Raw genomic sequence first — 20052 nt, forward strand, 5'->3', positions numbered from 1 at the left:
TGATGTCAAGTGGAGGGAGGACAGAACATATTCCAGACACATACCAATCAGAGTTTATTCTGTTTGTGATGCTTTATTGATGCCAGGGGAAAGAAGCACTGGAAGTGTACAGGGAGCAGAGGTGTCTGAGGTAGAGGCAAGGCAAGGTATTGCAGCCTGGACCCTACTGGGCAGGAAACACAGAGTTGTCACCGAAAGCACAAGGAATGAGAAGCTGCCTGTACTCCAGGGGCAGATGGCGCTCCACAAATACGTGCAGAGAGACTTGATCAGTGACCAGGCCTTGCCTATAGGAGAGAGGGAGGGTAATCAGTGCCAGCACCTCCACCTCCTGCCCCTGTGCCTCACACTCACCGTCGCATCAGCAATTCCAGGTCTTCTTGTTTCACAGTCTTTCGACCAGCATGAGCAGCAAATACTCCCAGGTCATCACAAAGATGCTGAAAGTACTTGTCCAGACTGCCAAGAAGACCAGGTAGATATGAATGAACTGATGGCCTCTGAGCCATGCAGCTTCTCTCCCACCCTAAGGACTTGGACTCACCACTTCTCCACCATCTCCAGAGCTTTCTTCTCCATGGGCATCTTAGCATAGAAGCTAAAAAACTTCGCGTAGTGGCTCAGCCCGCTTTTGTAGGGATCTTGGCGGGGTCTGGGGCAAGTGGTTCTGGGCCTAGGTCTATGGATTCGGGCCGGGGAAGGAAGCTTGGCAGGCTCTGAGGGGAGGCTGGGGAGGCAGAGACAGACTGAGTTCATCTTCCTCTAGGGCTTGACTATCCTGAGACATGTCCTCTCCCCTGGGTCCTAGAAGCAGCTACCTAGGAAGATGAATATACCACTCCCAGAGTCTCTGCTGGGAAATCATCTATCTAGAGATTTACGGTCTGGATCTATAGATGTGTCCCTCCCCCAGAGGCATAAGGAAGGTCTTACACTGCAGTGGTAGGCGATGGGGCTGGCTCAAAAGGTAGAGGAGGCTTGCTGGTCTGAAGAAATTCTGGGACATTGGTGGCCAATTCTGGATATGCAGAGCAAGAGAGAGTTGTTTAGCATCTAATTCCATGGCTTCACAGCCTACCTGCTGTCTAGGACCAACTTGCTCCAGCCAGTTAAGAAAAACCCATGGGGCCGGAGAGATAGCATGGAGGTAAAGCGTTTGCCTTTCATGCAGGAGGTCATCAGTTCGAATCCCGGCGTCCCATATGGTCCCCCGTGCCTGCCAGGAGCAATTTCTGAGCCTGGAGCCAGGAATAACCCCTGAGCACTGCCTGGTGTGACCCAAAAACCAAAAACCAAAAAAAAAAAAAAAAAAAGAAAAAAAGAAAAAGAAAAACCTCTGGAGAGATAGCACAGCGGTACAGCCGTTCACCTTGCATGCAGTTGGACGAATGGTGGTTTGAATCCCAGCATCCCATATGGTCCCCCATGCCTACCAGGAGTACCCGAGTGCTACCGGGTGTGACCGCCCCCCCCCCCCAAAAAAAAGAAAGAATCCTCCCATTGCTGCTGGAGAGATAGTACAGTAAGGTCCCTCGAACCTGCCAGGAGTGATTTCTGAGTGCAGAGCCAGGAGTAACCCCTGAAAACTGCTGGGTAGGGCCCAAAACCTAAACCCCCATCAAAGAAAAAAAAGATCCTCATAAGGTCTCTGTGACCCAACTCCATCTGTGCTAGAAACAATCCAGTGTTATTTCCAGGCCTCCTCTCATGCCAGAAACAACATAGCTGTGATTCAGCCCTGACCACTGCACTGTGTCCTTACTTGGATTGCCAGAGGTGTCCTCATCTCCTGAAGATCCTTCTTGCTCCAAAGCCTCAAGATCCCCATGAGACTCATTTGTTTCTGTCTTTTCTGTCATTCTCTCAGGTTCTTCTGCCTTAATAGATCCTTGGTCCATTGTGGTTTCCTTCCCTTTGCTCCCGACGAAGCTTTCTTCCATCCTTTCCACTGCTTCCTCTAGAACTCCATTCTGTAAGGGTTCTATTCCATTCTCTGTCAGGATACTATGACTGATGTTTAGGTAGCCCTTACCAAGAGCATTCTCTGCCTCCTCTCTTTGTCCTGCCAAATGCTGGGCTGGTTTCTCAAGACCTGAATCAAGGGGAGAATCTCGGAGCTAGAAAAATTGTAGGTCAAGGCTGTAGCTGAGAGGACAGGAGATTAGTATAGCGGGTAGTGTGTTTGCCTTACACATGGCCAACCTGGCACTGCATATGGTCCCCTTAGCCCCACTAGACATGATCCCTGAGCACCACTCAAGAAAAAGAAAAAAACAATAAAGCCCAGTCTAGCTCATGGAGAAGATAAATCCAGAGGTATTAGCCCAGGATATTGTGTGGTATATCTCAGCCCAACTCTGCTTTTGAACAGAAAAGGGACCAACAGGTGGGGGTCCTGAGGGCCCACATGTGGCTCTCCCCTGAGTTAAGACATGGTTCCTGACCACCTGACCCCATACTCACTATCTTGCTGCAGCCTAGATCTCCATGTCCTGTGACTGATAGGTCTCTCAGCATCTTCAGATGTAGTGTGGGAAATAAAGGGCAGGGAGCGATGACTGAGGGAATAGCCAGCCAAGGGCTGGGAAAAGGGCTGGGTGTCCTCCAACACTGTGTCTGTGGGCAGGGGAGCAGCAACTGTCTTCATGTCACCTAGAGATTAAGAGCCAGTTGCACTTAGTCTACTCCAGATCACCTGCTGCTACCTAGTGGCTAGGGCCTTGAGTAGCAGATCCCAGGATTTACTCCAAGTGGTCAGCAGAGAAACAAACTGTCACACTCTAAGAATTAACTGCCTTCCACAGTTCTTCATTTACCTGCTACTCCCAGGCACCATAGATGCCCCCCCCCCCCATCCATGCTACCATCTCCCCTTCTCTCTGCTCCCACGACTAGGAACCTTCCTCTCTGCTCCCACAACTAGGAACCTTCCTCTTACTCCTTTGAATGTGTCTACTGGAGCTGAACTCCCAGATCTGCTCTGATTAGTCAGCTGGCCCTCAAATCTAGTAGATCCTTCCAACATCTGATGATGATGATCTTGGAGCACACCACACCCCTTTCCCTGTAGCTTCTCAAGGATACGACGTTCAAAGACACTGGGGCCAGGGCGATAGGACAGTAGCAGGGCATTTGCCTTGCAAGCAGCCAAACTAAGACCTGGTTTTGAGTCTCGGCAACCCATATGGTCCCCTGGGCCTGCCAGGATCAATTTCTTTTCTTTCTCAAGAAATTGTGGTGCTCAGGGGTTTGTTTACTCCTGGCTCTGAGTTCAAAAATCATGCCTTGGAGGTAAGGTGTTTGCCTTGCATGCTGAAGGTCAATGGTTTGAATCCGGAATCCCATAGGGTCCCCTGGGCCTGCCAGGAGCAATTTCTTTTTTTCTTTTTTTTTTTTTTTGGTTTTTCGGGCCACACCCGTTAGATGCTCAGGGGTTACTCCTGGCTACATGCTCAGAAATTGCCCCTGGCTTGGGGGGACCATATGGGACGCCGGGGGATCGAACCGTGGTCCTTTCCTTGGCTAGCGCTTGCAAGGCAGACACCTTACCTCTAGTGCCACCTCGCCGGCCCCCAGGAGCAATTTCTGAGCATAGAGCCAGGAGAAACCCCTGAGCGCTGCTGGGTGTGACCCCCAAAACCAAAAATCAAAACAAAACAAATCATGCCTGATATGGGGAACCATGTAGGATACCGGAATTAGAACCACTGTTTGTCCTGAATCGGCTGCATGCAAAGCTAATGCCCTACTGCTGTGATATCTCTCTAGCCCTAGGCCAGGAGCAATTTCTGAGTACAGAGCCAAGAGTAACCCCTGAGAACTGCTGGGTATGGTCCAAAAACCAAATACCAAAAATATGACACTAAGCCAAAACTGTGCCCCAGCAAGACAAGGAGCACCTGTTCATGGATCTACTTAGCCAAGAACTCTCACTGTCCTTGATGTACTGAATAGTGGAGCAACCCTGGACCGGGTAGAACTTTCTCTCTGGTACATTGTCATAAGAGCAGAGCTCTCTCCACTCAAGGAACAAGGGCAATCTCAATTTTACCTGGAGGAACTGAGGCTGTAATAGTATCTTGAAGATCCTGCAAAAATGCACCTATATCTACAGCTCGGCGGGTGAGAGGCCTGCGGGCCAAGCCAGGCCTCCGCAAGGACTGTGGCTGGACGGGCGTGGCAAAGGTCAGGCTGGCAGAGCTGGTGAGAGACAGAAGGCACAAAGGAAAGTGTATCCCCTGAGTACTGCCAGGTGTGGCCCCAAAACCAAAAAACAAGCAAATCAATCAGCACTTTCCTCCACAAATCTCTCTTCCACCAAAGTCCCAGTACCTGTTGCCAGCAGATGTATCAGCATTCCTATGAGATCCTGCAAGAGAATGGCAATAAAGAAACCAGGAAAAAAAATAAATAAAAGAAACCAGGGTAAATTACACAGAGCACCAAAGAACTTCTCAAGGTCAGGAGAGGGTGGCCAAGATGGTATCTAAGCCTCACCTTGGGAGGGAGGCAGCAGTCCTTGGTCCATGCCCTGCTCAAACACTGACAGTCTCAGCTTCTGCTGCCTCCTCCTGGACACTAGCAGACGTGGAGCCACTGTGGTAACAGGTTCAAGCTCAGGAAGTTGCAGCTCTAGGCTACCAGGACAGAACTTATTTCAGACCACAGCAGTTCTGGCTGACTGGCTTGCAGTGCCAGTGATGGAACTCAGGGTCTGATACAGGCAAAGCAAGTGCTCTAACACTGTGCTATATCCTTGATTCCAGAACCCTCATTCTGACCTTCCTCCCAAGAGGTTCCCTGACCAGAGAGTTCGTCAAAAGGGGAGTTCACTATGCACCTGCCAGGGCTGCTTTCCCGTCCAGATGGCTGGACCGTCTGAAGTTCTGGCTCTGGTCTCAACACTGGCTTTGGTTTGATCATGGAAGATTCTGGGGCTGCAGAAATGAAAAGAAGATAGTGAGGATGGCAGGGTAGGTTGACCCGAATGAGGAATACCACAGGATGATGACAAACTCTGACTGGTGGGCCTGGCTCACTCACCCGTCAGTAGAATGTTTTCCAGCAGAGTTCGAGGTGTTTGTTCATTCAGGCGTCCACTGGTTTGAACATGAAGCACTTTGCCAACAGACTTTGACTAAAAGAACCAAGCAATCAGTCTGTTCCTCTAGCCTGAGATTCTGTCAAGGTATAAGGCTAGATTCTAAGCCTCCTAAAGGCAGAAAAAACTCTCCTGCGATCACTGTGGGCTAGTCACTTACCCTGAGTCTTTGGGAGCTCCGCCTGGCAGGTGTGTTTGTTATTCTGCTATGCCTCCGGGAGGAAGAGGTTTCAAGCAGGGCTGTCTGGGCTCTGTGTAAAGACAGTATTGAGAGTAACAGGAAAATGGGAGATGAGAGGATGTTCCTGGTCAGAGATGTACCTTTAAATATCTTAGTCTGGGCCGCAACAACAGCACAGCGGTAGGGCATTTGCCTTGCATGCGGCCAACACAGGAAGGACCCTGGTTCGATTACCAGCATCCCATATGGTCCCCCAAGCCAGCCAAGAGTGATTTCTGAGCACAGAGTCAGGAGTAACTCCTGAGCATGGCCGGGTATGAGCCAAAAACAAACAAGAACAAAAATATCTTGGTCTAAAGCCTTTACTCTTGGAATAAGGGACCCAAAAAACACATAAGCCTGCCACAGGCCCTGTGAATGACAGGAAGAAATATGGGAAGAGAGAGGGAACATGAACACACCAGAGGAGCTAAGGAAGGCTTTGTCAAGGTGACTTTTGCCAATAGGGGGTTAGTCACACCCTTCAGAGAAGCAATAGGAAGAGGATCTATTCTAGTAGGTAATCTGGGGTTGGATAAAATACAGAGAATACAGTGTCTGTCTTGTACTGGTTCAAACTGGGTTGTATTCCAGCATTGCATATGGGATCCCAAGCATAGTGATCTCCAAGAACCATAGTTTGGTCCAAAATCCACTAAAAAAAAAAAAGGCCCAGGTGAAATCCCTGGCACTGGTCTCCCAAGAACTATCTTGATCATCCCCCCAGCATTGAGTAGTATATAGCTGCTGAATACTTCCAGCTATGGCTCCTCCATTCCCACAACTTTCAGAAAAAATAAACAACCAAACTTGAGGCTGGAGCTATGGTCTAATGTGTAGAGCACCTGCCTTGCATGCATACAAGTCACAGAATTCAATCCCTGGCATACCATATGGCTCCCTGAGCCCACCAGAAGTAACCCCTGAACACAGGGCCAGGAGTAATAAGTTGGGCAAAAAACATGGTCCAAAAATCAAACAAACAGGGATAGGGCGGTGGCGCTAGAGCTAAGGTGCCTGCCTTGCCTGCGCTAGCCTTGAACGGACCGCAGTTCGATCCCCCAGAGTCCCATATGTCCCCCAAGCCAGGAGCAACTTCTGAGTGCATAGCCAGGAGTAACCCCTGAGCGTCACCGGGTGTGGCCCAAAAACCAAACAAACAAACTAACAAACAAAAACCTAACAATCTAACGAAGATATTTAACTATTTTAGTTTTTGTTTTGGAGCCACACCTGGCATGCTCAGGGCTTACTCTTTGTGCTATACCCAAGGATCATTCCTGGTATGGCTGGGAGTATGGCTATACAGGGTGCTAGACAAGCACCCTACCAGCTTTGCTATAGCTCTAGCTCAATTTAATTGATTTTTATTATAGCAGGGACCACACCCAGATATGTTGACAGAAATGAGTGGAGTGTTAGGTTTCAGGACCTCACACATTTGCTCTGCCACTGAGCCACATCTCCAGTCCTCACTTTTATTATTCTTATTCTTATTCTTATTATTATTATTATTATTATTTTGGTTTTTGGGCCACACCCAGCAGCACTCAGGGGTTACTCCTGGCTCTGTGCTCAGAAATCACTCTTGGCAGGCTCGGGTGACCATCTGGGATGCCAGGGATCAAACCCAGATCTTCCCCAGGCCTCTGCATGCAAGGTAAATGCCCTACCACTGTGCCATCACTTTGGGCCCCTGACATTTATTTCTAAGTATTTGTCAAGTCTACAACCACTTCCATATGAGTCACTCCAGCCTGCATCTCCCAAGTTTACTCCCTTTCCAATACCTTATACTACCAGGGTACAGCTCCCACTTCATGTCTGACATCTTTTTTTTTGGGGGGGGGCCACACCCGGCGTTGCTCAGGGGTTACTCCTGGCTGTGCGCTCAGAAATAGCTCCTGGCAGGCACGGGGGACCCTATGGGACACCGGGATTCGAACCAACCACCTTTGGTCCTGGATCAGCTGCTTGCAAGGCAAACACCGCTGTGCTATCTCTCCGGGCCCTACGTCTGACATCTTTAAGGACGTTGAGGCACATAAGGCTTGGCATAGGGCAGGCCCCAAGTTCCATCCCTCATACATGAGCACCGCTGGGTGTCCCAGGTAATTAATTGGCAGCATCTTTGCATTGAGTTTTCAGCCGGGCTGGTGGAGAATTGTCAAGAAGGTTCCTTCCCTATCCCCACATCCATTCAATAGGCCTCCTAGGCATTCCACCCCGCCCCCATCTCCAGCTAAATAAAACATAAGGAATGGGGACCAGAGCAATAGCACAGCAGTAGGGCCTATGCCCTACGCTTGCAAGCGGGCCCAGGACGACCCAGGTTAGATCCCCAGCATCCATCCTATATGGTCCCCCAAGCAGGAGCGATTTCTGAGCGCATAGCCAAGAGTAACCCCTGAGCGTCACTAGCTGTGGCCCCCAAACAAAAAACAAAACAGGGGCCGGAGAGATAGCCCAGCGGTAAGGCGTTTGCCTTGCATGCGGAAGGTCGCTGATTCGAATCCCGGCATCCCATATGGTCCCCCGAGCCTGCCGGGGGCGATTTCTGAGCGTAGAGCCAGGAATAACCCCGGAGCATTGCCGGTTGTGACCCCCAAAAAAGAAAACAACAAAACAACAAAACAAAAAGAAACAAGGAAGGCAAGGGCCGGAATCTGCCCCTTTCTTTCTCTCCAGAAGGGTGGAGTCCTGAGCTCCCTACCCGCTCCCTGCTTTGCTGTAGCACAACCGTTCTCCTACCGGGTCCGTGCACTCCGGGTGGGCCTCGGTGTGCGTGGCTCCGCGGCCTTGAGCAAGCGCTGCAGCAGCGTGCGCGTCGTGGGCTCGCTGTCCGGGCTGCGGCTGCCCATCATGATGGCAACCCTGGGCCTTCTCGCAGCCCAGCGCCTCCGTCCCGCCGCCGCGTTCAAGTCAGCTCTCGCGAGACTCCCGCGAGTTTGCAATTCCCGTTTTTCGCCCCACCCCGGAGCGCTGTCAGTGCTGACGGCGTTGGCTTTGGGCCGGTTTGGGCGGCGGCGAGATGAGCCCGGGCAGAAGTGCGCAACTCGGGGCCGGAGCGATGGCGCAGCGGTGGAGCGTTGGCCTTACACGCGGCCGACCCAGGCGGATCTGGATTCGATTGCCCGGCATCCTATATGGTTGTCCCCACAAGCCGGGAGAGATTTCTGAGCACAGAGCCTGGAGGAATCCCTGAGCGTCACCGGGTGTGGCCCCAAAAGCAAAAACAAACAAAAAAAGAAAATGAGAATAAACGAATAAGAGGGTTGTTGTGATTCAGTAAGATAAAACTTACCCTGCTTTACACCCTAAGCCAGGCTGTCAATAAATATCAGTGGCTACATACTCTCTCCCCAACCCCCCTTTTGGCAGAATTGAGAATTGTACCCAGTTTCACACAATGCAAGACAGGGTGCTTTACCACTCACTGAGCAACAACCCTGGTCCTAAATTTTATTTTATTTGGGGAAAGATGTTTGCACCCCCACCGGATATGGTGGGGTCACTCCCCGGGTGGGGAGCAGAGGGCCCTGAGGTACAACAACCTAAGCGATCTAAGCAGAGTCAGCAACGTGGAAGAAGACGCCTTCGAGCCCCAGTGGTAGTATCGTGGACTGGACGCTTGCCTTGCTTATGGTCAACCTGGGTTCGATCATGGCATCACATCTGGTCCCCAGATTCCCACTAGGAGTGATCCCTGAGTGTGACTCCGTCATAAACCAAGAACGTGTCCTAACCCCTTACTGTGTTTTTAGCGTCAATAAACTTTAGAGTTGGGACCAGATGGTAGCACAACCAGGAGCGTATTTGCCTTCTTCGGCTGACCTGGATTCTCTTAGGCAGCCATTTGGCTCCCCGCACACATACCTGGTGCCTGCCTGGAGTCATTTCTGAGTAGCAAAGCCAGGAACAACCTCTGAGAGCTGCCGAGTGTGGCCCCAAAGAAAAAACAAACAGGGCCCGGAGAGATAGTACAGCGGTGTTTGCCTTGCAAGCAGCCGATCCAGGACCAAAGGTGGTTGGTTCGAATCCCGGTGTCCCATATGGTCCCCCGTGCCTGCCAGGAGCTTTTTCTGAGCAGACAGCCAGGAGTAACCCCTGAACACCGCCGGGTGTGGCCCAAAAACCAAAAAAAGAAAGAAAGGCAACTACTTTACCGACTGTATTATCTCTCCAGCCTCTGATATCATTCCTTTATGTATGAACCATAGAATATTATACTTGGTCAAACTCTCACTCCAATTCATAAATTCACCTGACTCTGCATTTTATCTTCTCTACTATAAAGTCTGTCTGGAATGAATGACCCAAGCCCCATTGCCCTCCTCCACCTTGCTAGCTCTGGAGAAACACTAACCTCATTTCATGTCTCCCTAATTTCAATCTTGCCTCCTTGACCATCTGCTTTTCATATGACTGTCAAATAAATATGAATAAAAGGCCTGGAGAGAGTGATAGTACAGTGGAAGGGCAGCCCATTCAGGTTCAATCCCCAGCAACCTATATTGTTCCCTAAGCACCATCAAAAGTAATTCCTGAGTGCATAGCTAGAAGTAGCCCCTCAGTATCACAAGTATGACCCAAAACCCAAAACCAACCAACCAAACAAACAAACAAAAACAAGGGATAGAGAGATAGAAAATAGGCAGAGTGGGGCTAGAGTGATAGCACACTGCTGAACCAGGTCAAATGAGTGTTTGATCCTCAGCATCCCATATGGTCCCCTGAGCCAAGAACTCTTTCTTTCTTTCTTTCTTTCTTTCTTTCTTTCTTTCTTTCTTTCTTTCTTTCTTTCTTTCTTTCTTTCTTTCTTTCTTTCTTTCTTTCTTTCTTTCTTTCTTTCTTTCTTTCTTTCTTTCTTTCTTTCTTTCTTTCTTTCTTTCTTTCTTTCTTTCTTTCTTTCTTTCTTTCTTTCTTTCTTTCTTTCTTTCTTCTTTCTTTCTTTCTTTCTTTCTTCTTTCTTTCTTTCTTTCTTTCTTTCTTTCTTTCTTTCTTTCTTTCTTTCTTTCTTTCTTTCTTTCTTTCTTTTCTTTCTTTCTTTCTTTCTTTCTTTCTTTCTTTCTTTCTTTCTTTCTTCTTTCCTTCCTTCTTTCTCTCTTCCTTCCTTCCTTCCTTCCTTCCTTCCTTCCTTCCTTCCTTCCTTCCTTCCTTCCTTCCTTCCTTCCTTCCTTCCTTCCTTCCTTCCTTCCTTCCTTCCTTCCTTCCTTCCTTCCTTCCTTCCTTCCTTCCTTCCTTCCTTCCTTCCCCTTGTGTAAAAAACATATATAAGCGCTTGCCTGCTTAATAAATTGCCTTTGATCAGATAAAAGACTTAGGCCTTCTTTCTAACCTCTACAGATTTTTCCCATAGATATTTCGAATCGGGTCGGCTTCAGTGAACCCACGAATAAGTTGCGGCATTCATCCCCTTCACCCTGCTGGCCGGGGTCCCCAGAAAGCCGCAACAGACCTCGATTGGATCCCTGGCATCCCATATGGTCCCGCAAGCGAAGCCAGGAGTGATTCTTTTTTTTTGGTTTTTGGGCCACACCCATTTGACGCTCAGGGGTTACTCCTGGCTATGCGCTCAGAAATCGCCCCTGGCTTGTGGGGACCATATGGGACACTGGGAGATGGAACCGTGGTTCGTCTTATGCTAGCGCTTGCAAGGCAGACACCTTACCTCTAGCGCCACCTTCCCGGCCCCACCAGGAGTGATTTCTGTGCTCATAGCCAGGAGTAACTCCTGAGTATCATCGGGTGTGATCCAAAAACCTAAAAATAAATAACTAAATAAATAAGATTACTGAGATTTGATCTCCAACATTTCATATGGTCCCTGAGCACTACCAGGAGTAACAGAGTGTAGAGCCAAGGTTAAGCCCTGAGCATTGCCAGGTGTGTGGCCCCCAAAAACAAAAAGGACAAAAGATTTATCAGGGGCCAGAAGATAGCACAGTGGCCAGGACTGACCCCTGAATGCTGATGGGTGTGAACACCTTCCCCCTCCAAAAAAAAAAAAAAAGAAGAAGAAGCAGAAGAAATGACATTTACCTATCTACCAACACATATCCTTTTGTTTTGTTTTGTTTTTTTTGTATTTTTGGGTCACACATGGCAGCCTTCAGGGGTTACTCCTGGGTCTATGCTCAGCAATTGCTCCTGGCAGGCTCAGGAGACCATATGGGATGCTGGGATTCGAACCACCGACCTTCTGCTTACCTCCATGGTATCTCTTCGCCCCCCTACCAACACATATTCAATGCAGCATCAAATCCCAAGCAATCATCTTCCTCCCCAACATAAATGGAACTGAGCTTCTCGATTATTATAAAGACAAAGGGGATTATGTGAACACTTGTGGAAGGATCACAAAGGATAGAGTTCTGCAATAGGAGTGAGAAGACAACATCTGTGGCATTTATTTGACCCAATCAGATGATGAGCTGAGGAGAAAGACCATAGAGATTTTATGTGTGGATGATGTGTTTTTGTACAAAAGGACTCAGAGACTTTTTTTTTTTTTGCCTTTTGCCTTTTGGCTCACCCTGTGATGCTCAGGGGCTAGCCTATGCACCCAGAAATCGCTCCTGGCTTGGGGAACCATATGAGATGCTGGGAAGGCAAACACCCTACCATTATGCTATCGAGCTGACCCCAGAGACTGACATTGCTACATGAACGTAATTTTAAGGTATTCTTCTTAGCCTTGTCTGGTCTGGTGGCAGTGTCCAGGTCAACTTTATTATGTTAGGCAGGACTTTCCTCCTGACCTGGCAGATGGGACCTTGGAGACACAGGCCCCCTGGTCCTGAGAATTCAGGATTCCTGGAACTAAAGCTCAAGCCATCCTGGATGGCATGTTCATAGATGACATCTATGGTCTTCCTTTCTCTTACTTCCTGCTCCTCTCTTGCTTGGGGACCAGTTCTGGTGGGGTTCTGAGAACCATATAGAATGCTAGGGAACAATCTCAGGTTTGTTGTATACAATGCATGGGCTTTACCTATTGTACCATCTTTCTCCTCACCAACATTATTTTTGTTTTGTTTTGTTTTATGGGTCACATCAGGTAGCAGTCAGAGGTTAATCCTGGCTCTGTGCTCAGAAATCACCTTTGGCAGGCTTGGGGAACCATATAGAATGCCAGGAATTGAACCTGGCCCATCCCAGGTTGGCCGTGTGCAAGGCAAAAGTCCTACCTCTGTACTATTGATTTGGCCCCATCACTAACATTTCTTTATTTCTTTTTCTTTTTTTTTTGTTTTTTTTTTTTTGTTTGTTTGTTTTGGCCACACCCGTTTGACGCTCAGGGGTTACTCCTGGCTATGCGCTCAGAAATCGCCCTGGCTTGGGGAACCATATGGGACACCGGGGGATCGAACCACGGTCCTTCCTTGGCTAGCGCTTCCAAGGCAGACACCTTACCTCTAATGCCACCTTCCCGGCCCCTCACCAACATTTCTTGAATAAAGTATGTTTGGAGAAGGATAGGAGTAAAATTCTATCAGTAACTATATACAGTGAAAATATGCAACAAATACAATCTTTTTTCTTTGTTTTTTTTTTGGGGGGGTCAAACCAGGTAGCACTCTGGGGGTACTCTTTACTCTGCACTAAGAAATTACTCCTGCTAGGCTAGGGGAACCATATAGGATGCCAGAGGTTGGCTGCATGGAAGGCAAATGCCCTACCTTCTGTGTTATCTCTCTGGCTCCAGATACAATCATCTTTTGCTAATTTTATTTAGTATGTTTTGCAAGGTTGAGGATTCTCACACATGTAAAGAATGGGCTCTACACTGAGCTACAGTTCCAGTCCTGCTGAATTTTATCTTTGCTTCATATATTGTTTAAAAATTAAATATAGAAGGGGCCAGAGTGGTGGCACAAGCGGTAGGGCGTCTGCCTTGCACGCACTAACCTAGGATGCACCACAGTTAGATCCCCCAAGGTACCATATGGTTCCCCAAGCCAGGAGCGATCTTTTTTTTTTTTTTGGCCAGGAGCGATTTTTGAGTGCATAGCCAGGAGTAACTCTGGAGTATCACAGGATGTGCCCCCCCCAAAAAAAATACCAAACAAAATAAATAAATAAAAATTAAAATTAAAAATAGGGGCTGGAGAGATAGCACAGCAGTAGAGCTTTTTGCCTTGCATGTGACTGACCTGGGACGAACCTGAGCGCAGAGCCAGGAGTAACCCCTGAGTGCCCAAAACCCAAAAATAAATAAATAAAATAAAAATTAAAAAAGAAATATAGGGCTGGGGCAATAGCACTTGTTTTACATGTGCCCAACCTGGGTTCAATGATCCCCAGAACCCCATGTGGTTCTTCAAGCCTCTCCAGAAATGATTCCTGATTTTTTTTTTTTTTTTTTTTTTGCTTTTTTGGGTCATACCCAGTGAAGCTCAGGACTATGCACTCAAAAATTGCTCCTGGCTTAGGGGATCATATGGGATGCCAGGGAATTGAATCCTGGTGCATCCTAGGCTAGTGTGTGCAAGGCAGATGCCCAACCACTTGCGCCACTGCTCTGGCCCCTGATTCCTGATTATAGAGGAACGAGTAAGCCCCTGATCATTATCTGATGTGGCCCAAACAAAAAAAAGACAATGAAAATATTAAACATATAATAAAGTGCTTATCCGTGTCTTGTCTTTAGCATTAAATGAATGATTCATCCAAATAAATGTACATTTTCCAGGATGGGCTCAATACTAGAAAATTCACTTCTGAAGCTGAAGGTATTCAAGCTATGGACCTGATGCAAATATTCTAAGAGAAATGTAACTTTTTCCAGTTATGGATTTATGAAACACACACATATAAGATGAACTAAATTGGTTGTAAACAGAAACGTAATGGCGTCTTTGGGTGCTGGAATCTGAAAAAAAATTGATCCAGAAATTGCTCAGAAATCGCCCCTGGCAGGCACAGGGGACCTTATGGGATGCCGGGATTCGAACTACCCTCTTTCTGCATGGTAGGCAGACGCCTTACCTCCAGGCTATCTCTCCGGCCCCTAATCTATTATAATAATTATTTCACTACACCCTGTGCTAGGGGACCATGCACAGATATTGAATCTGGTGTTTTGCCACACAAAATATGCACTTTGAGTTATTTCCAAAAATATAAAAAGGGCCAAAGCAATAGTAAATTGGATATGTCTCTTGTCTTTCATGTGGCAATCTGGGTTCAATCCCTGGCATCCCATACATCCTTAAGCACAACCAGGAGTGATATTTGAGCACAGAGCCTGAGCCCACTATGCCTCCAACACAAGTACATATATGTATATATGTATTTACACACATTTGCAGCTCCAGGTAGCCAATGAAACATGAGCTTTAGAATTGAGTCATATCTTTCAAGTCCCACATCCTTTTTTGGGGGGTAAGGGTGATACCTGGCAGTGCTCAGGGGTTACTCCTGACTTTTCACTCAGAAATTACTTAATGATGATGCTGCGGGAGCCATAATGGGATACTTGGGATTGAACCCAGGTGGGCTGCATGCAAGGAAAATGCCCTCCTCGCTGTACTCTCTTATTTTATTTATTTTTGGCGGCCATATCCGGCGACACTCAGAGTTACTTCTTCTCTGTGCTCAGAAATCACTCCTGGCAGGCTGGGGGACCATGTGGGTTGCTGCTGTAGGTTTCCAGAGTAGAAGGACAAGGCCAAACAAATGGAATAAAGTTTAATACTTTAATTCATCTGTCAATAAGACCCCCAGCCTGGCCAGCCAGGGCCATCCCTCCAAAGGAGATGAGCTGACGCCCAAGGTCATGATGAAGATTATATAGTGAAGGGATACAGGGATGTTCCAGCTTTCTGATGATTCTTTTTTTGTTTGTTTTTGTTTTTGGCCAAACCCGTTGACGTCCAGGGGTCGCTCCTGGCTTGGGGGTGCCATATGGGAGCGCCACTGCTCCGGCCCCTTTCTGATAATCCTTAAAATTATCAGCTATTGTCTAGGGGTACCTTCCTACTGCTCCCTTGTCTTTCCTTGGTAGGCTACCTGGTATGGCCTGGTAGCTTGGGGCGGGGTCTATGGAAATAGGCTTGTGAAGCCCTAAAATGTGGCTTACACCATGTGATCCTTACAAAATGGTGTCTCTCCCTGCTCAGAACCTAAGAAGAAGCCTGCCATGTGGCTTTTACAAAATGGCGTTCTGCCTTGTTCAGAATTCAGGTCCCAACACTGGGGATTGAATCCAGGTGGGTCAGGTGCAAGACAAAAGCCCTATCAGCTCTTTATATATTTTTGGTTTTAGAGTCATACCTGGTGATACTCAGAGGTTACTCCTGATTCCTGGTAGTGCCTAGGGGACCCTAAGAGATGCCAGGAATCGAAATCGGGTCGACTGTGTGCAAGACAAATGCCCTACCTACTGTACTATCGTTCAGGCTCCTGGGCAAGGTCTTTAGTCATCCCCCTCCAATCCTGCCATTTGTTTTAGGGTCATATCCAGCTATGCTCAGGGGTCACTCCCAGTGCTAGTGGGTTACGCGGTGCTTAAGACCCAACCAGTGTTTGTGTGTGAAAGGCAAGTGCACTAACAGTTATACAGCGTCTCAGGCTCCTGTTTTTCATTTTCTGTCCAGTTCATATTTTGGATCAGTTATTTCTGCTTTTGTTTGTTTGCTTTTGGGTCACATTCGGCTTTGCTCAGCGGTTACTCGTGGCTCTGTATTCATGGAGGTGCTCCGGGGACTATAAGGGCAAACTTCCTACCTATCCACTGAACTATCTCTCCAGCCCTTGAAGCATTTATTTCTATAACTAAACAATCCATTCGGTACATTCACACCGATTATTTACACCTAGACCCTGCTTCCCAGGTAATCAGACAGAGGGCCTAGATCAGGCTCCCTGACCTGTGCACATCAAACAGCAAGCTACTGCTTTTGACCATGTTTAGATCATTGAGTCAGTGCAAGTCAGAGGCAGAATTAAGGAAGCGTTGACAACACAGGATCCTTCGGGCCTTTGGGCGCTGATCAAAGTACTCCCACTGGACCCCAACCTTGCAAGAACCGACCAGGCACCACTAGGGATCAGGATCCAGCTTCCCCGCCAAGCACAACAATCTCGCTAAAATCCTGAAACGCTCCGCCAATCTGTCTTTTCCCTTAGGTGGCGCTACAGGCGGTAAAGCCAAAGGGTTCTGCGCAGGGCATCATGGGACTTGTAGTTCCCGCAAATTCTGCAGGCGCATGCGTCCTGAAGGGGCGGCGCCCGACCGCTCTCCCAATCAGCATGCTGGGTCCTTGAGAAGGGCGGCCTAGCGACAGCGCTTCTTCCGCCAGGCCTCGGAGGGTAAGACTGTTCTGAGCAGCCGCTCGCGGCGCCCTTTAAAAGACCCGGAATAAGCCCGCCCCTTCCGGAAGTGAGCGCATTCTCGCGCGGTGCATTGTGGGGGGCGTAGTCCTCCTTCCCAGGCGGTCCTTCGCGGCGTCCCCGGGGCCGACTCCGGAGCGCAGGCGGGCGGCCGGGCGGGTGGCGCGGCGCGGGCCCGAGGGAAGCCGTATTCCGGGCACGGGGCGCAGGGCCAAGCCGGCCGTGCCAGGGCGTCAGACGAGGGAGGTCTCCGGAGGCCTCGCGCAGCGCCGCCCGTCGAGGGGCGGGCGGCAGCCACCCGACCGGGCCGTCGAAGGGTTGTGGAGGCCGGTGGGCCGGACCTCGCGGCGCAGCCATGCCAGGCTTTACGTGCTGTGTACCGGGCTGCTACAATAACTCGCATCGGGACAAGGCGCTGCACTTCTACACGTTCCCCAAGGACGCGGAGCTCCGGCGCCTCTGGCTCAAGAACGTGTCCCGTGCAGGCGTCAGCGGCTGCTTCTCCACCTTCCAGCCCACCACGGGCCACCGTCTCTGCAGCGTCCACTTCCAGGGCGGACGCAAGACCTACACGGTGCGTGTCCCCACCATTTTCCCGCTGCGAGGCGTCAACGAGCGCAAAGTAGCACGCAGACCCGCCGGGGCCGCAGCTGCTCGCCGCAGGCAGCAGCAGCAGCAGCAACAACAACAACAGCAGCAGCAGCAGCAGCAGCAGCAACAGCAACAGCAGCAACAGCAACAACAGCAGCAGCAGCAGCAATCATCGCCAACTGCCTCCACCACTGTCCAGGCCGCCCAGCTGCAGCCAAACCTGGTGTCTGCCTCTGCAGCTGTGCTCCTCACTCTTCAAGCTGCCGTAGATAGCAGCCAGGCTCCCGGCTCCGGGGCTCCAGCACCCACCACTCCCACCGGAGAAGATGTGAAGCCCATCGACCTGACAGTGCAAGTGGAATTCGCGGCCGCAGAGGGCGCCGCCGCCGCCGCCGCGACCGAGCTGGAAGCTGCTACGGCGGGGCTGGAAGCTGCCGAGTGCCCTCTGGGCCCCCAGTTGGTGGTCGTGGGGGAGGAAGGCTTCCCTGATACTGGCTCCGATCACTCCTACTCCCTGTCATCCGGCACCACGGAGGAAGAGCTCCTGCGCAAGCTGAACGAGCAGCGGGACATCCTGGCCCTGATGGAAGTGAAGATGAAGGAAATGAAGGGCAGTATCCGCCACCTACGTCTCACCGAGGCCAAGCTTCGTGAGGAACTCCGCGAGAAGGATCGGCTGCTGGCCATGGCGGTCATCCGCAAGAAGCATGGAATGTGAATGGCCCTTCCGTGGCTTGTCAGACTCCCAGATCTCTGGCAGCCTGCGAGGGACTCAGGAGGCTGCGGTGGAACTCCCCTGTATCCTAGCCACTGGCTGACAGTACTGAGTCTTAGGGCAGCTGGACTCTTGGCTGGTAACCTGGCACCCTCTCTTGTTCTTTCTTGAAGCAGGGGTGGGGGGAATCTCAGACACCAGCAATTTGACTTTGTTGGGCACCTCATCCTCAGTTTATGTTGCAGATTCTGGTTAAACAGAGGCTTCAGCTCCATTGAACTTGAAACTTGTCCCTAGGGAAACTGGTTGGCTGTCCAGAGACTATGGGATTTGGGAGGACAATTCTTTGAGGTTAGCCAAGAGACAACTCTCCAGGGTGTAGCAATGAGAGGTTCATGTAACATCATTTCTTTGCCTTTTCATGCTTTTTCTTCCCAGGTGCAGCTTGTAATTGATGGGGATTGGCAGATCTGTGCCTCTACCCCCTAGGACTCCTTCCCCTCCTGGAGGTGATCTACCAGGGGATCTAGGTGACCTGCTGATGGAGATCCAGTTTGCCAGGGATTTAGGATTAACCTGTTATGTTTGCTACTGGTTACAAATTCTATTTTCTGTACAATTAGACTAAAGTTTTCACTGTGTTTGTTTGGCAACACAAATTAAACAGAAAGTAAGGTTTTTACTTGGATTTTTCTATTTTATTTTTAGAAGGGTTTAGCTAAGTACCCCTGGAGCATGAGGAAGTAACTCTCCTGGTATGCTTGGGCTGTAGGTCTATGGAGCAGGCTGATCCTGGGAGAAGAAATGCTACAAGCCTCAGTATAAGGCACCCCAACCAAGTAAGGCCCTCACAGAATTCAAACTCAGAAGAGTTTGTAAATTGCACTAAGTGGTTTATCTCCTTGTATCTTTTCAGTAGGGGGAAAGAACAGCTGAGAACTAAACTGAATTGCCAGAGCTCACACTGAGGACTTTGAATTCCCTTCTGAAATTTCAGCTGGGATTGAATTTTGGTAACAGTTCCAGTCTATGGGTTTGGTAAAGTGTTTGGTAAATGGCTGTATGCAGTTCCTTAAATCAGTGAGGTCTACTGCTGAAGGCCTAAGATTTATATAGATCCTTTCAACCTTGGTACATTTTTATTTCAAAGGAGCTACATCCATTGAGGACTTTCAGGAATAGGTTTTGGAATTTGTGAACTCCTTCATGGCTGATTCCATCATTCTTTAGATTGAGGAAAGGCAAGTGCCTCTAATTTTTTTTTACTGTGGGGTTAGAGTGGGAGGAGTAGGGGCCACATTAAGCAGGGTTCAGGGATCATTCCTGGCTTTTGAGGACCATGATGTTGAGTAATGAACCAGGATCAGCAGCATGAGGTAAGCATCTTAACTCCCTCAGCCCAGGCAGGTGCCTTTAAAACTAGCCTTATTAATGTGGGTGTTGGGGCTTTGTCAAATGGATGATTCTTGGGTTCCATGAAATATTCCTGGCCCAGAGCAATAGCACAGAGGATATGGCAGTGGCCTTGCATGTAGCTGACCTGGGTTTGATCACCAGCATCCCATATAGTCCCCAAGCACTACCAGGAATAATTCTTGAGTGCAGAGCCAGAAGTTAACCCCTGAGTATGGGTATGGTCATATCACTGGGTATGGCCTCTCCAAAACAAATAACCCTTCCTCCATTATTTCCTTTTCTTTTTTTGGTTTTTGGGTCACACCCGGCGGTGCTCAGGGGTTACTCCTGGCTGTCTGCTCAGAAATAGCTCCTGGCAGGCACGGGGGACCATATGGGACACCGGGATTCGAACCAACCACCTTTGGTCCTGAATCGGCTGCTTGCAAGGCAAACACCGCTATGCTATCTCTCCGGGCCCCATTATTTCCTTTTCTATTACTTACAGAAATAGCTCCTTGCCTGGAGAATTTCCCAGTGGCTTCCAAATGGAATTTCTCAAATGTTCCTCTAGTCTCAGCTCCCTCTTTGTCCTTTGGTAACAACTTGAGAAAATAAATCTGGAGGGGATGAGTGGGGCATAGGTAGTGATAGGTTGTGGCTGGGGAAAAGACTTTACCTCTGCCTATGGGT

The 20052-nt window shown here is 49.1% G+C and overlaps 2 protein-coding genes across 2 annotated transcripts; one reads left to right on the top strand and one right to left on the bottom strand.

The window, feature by feature from the left end:
* Nucleotides 1-57: 57 nt before the first annotated feature.
* Nucleotides 58-8202, bottom strand: CENPT (centromere protein T). The gene is made up of 13 exons (XM_049787422.1): nucleotides 8073-8202; nucleotides 5262-5352; nucleotides 5044-5137; nucleotides 4841-4937; nucleotides 4498-4637; nucleotides 4333-4369; nucleotides 4052-4200; nucleotides 2464-2652; nucleotides 1763-2092; nucleotides 934-1018; nucleotides 545-727; nucleotides 355-459; nucleotides 58-287 (listed from the first exon to the last, which is right to left on the bottom strand). The coding sequence occupies exons 1-13, from the start codon at nucleotides 8183-8185 to the stop codon at nucleotides 164-166; spliced, it is 1737 nt and encodes a 578-aa protein (XP_049643379.1). The 5' UTR covers nucleotides 8186-8202; the 3' UTR covers nucleotides 58-163.
* Nucleotides 8203-16813: 8611 nt separating this feature from the next.
* Nucleotides 16814-18646, top strand: THAP11 (THAP domain containing 11). Its single transcript, XM_049786438.1, has one exon. The coding sequence runs from the start codon at nucleotides 17014-17016 to the stop codon at nucleotides 17965-17967; it is 954 nt and encodes a 317-aa protein (XP_049642395.1). The 5' UTR covers nucleotides 16814-17013; the 3' UTR covers nucleotides 17968-18646.
* The last annotated feature ends 1406 nt before the right edge of the window (nucleotides 18647-20052 follow it).

Source organism: Suncus etruscus, chromosome 14, assembly GCF_024139225.1.
Source record: "Suncus etruscus isolate mSunEtr1 chromosome 14, mSunEtr1.pri.cur, whole genome shotgun sequence".
NCBI lineage: Eukaryota > Metazoa > Chordata > Mammalia > Eulipotyphla > Soricidae > Suncus > Suncus etruscus.

Excerpts from the sequence above, each read along its gene's own strand:
- CENPT (XM_049787422.1), bottom strand. The coding sequence starts at position 8,185 with ATGATGGGCAGCCGCAGCCCGGACAGCGAGCCCACGACGCGCACGCTG. Across the intron at positions 2,653-4,051 it reads TACAGCCTCAGTTCCTCCAG|GTGACATGAAGACAGTTGCT; the intron begins GTAAAATTGAGA and ends CTTAATCTCTAG. Across the intron at positions 2,093-2,463 it reads ATCTAGGCTGCAGCAAGATA|GTCTTGAGAAACCAGCCCAG; the intron begins GTGAGTATGGGG and ends CCCTTGATTCAG.
- THAP11 (XM_049786438.1), top strand. The coding sequence starts at position 17,014 with ATGCCAGGCTTTACGTGCTGTGTACCGGGCTGCTACAATAACTCGCAT.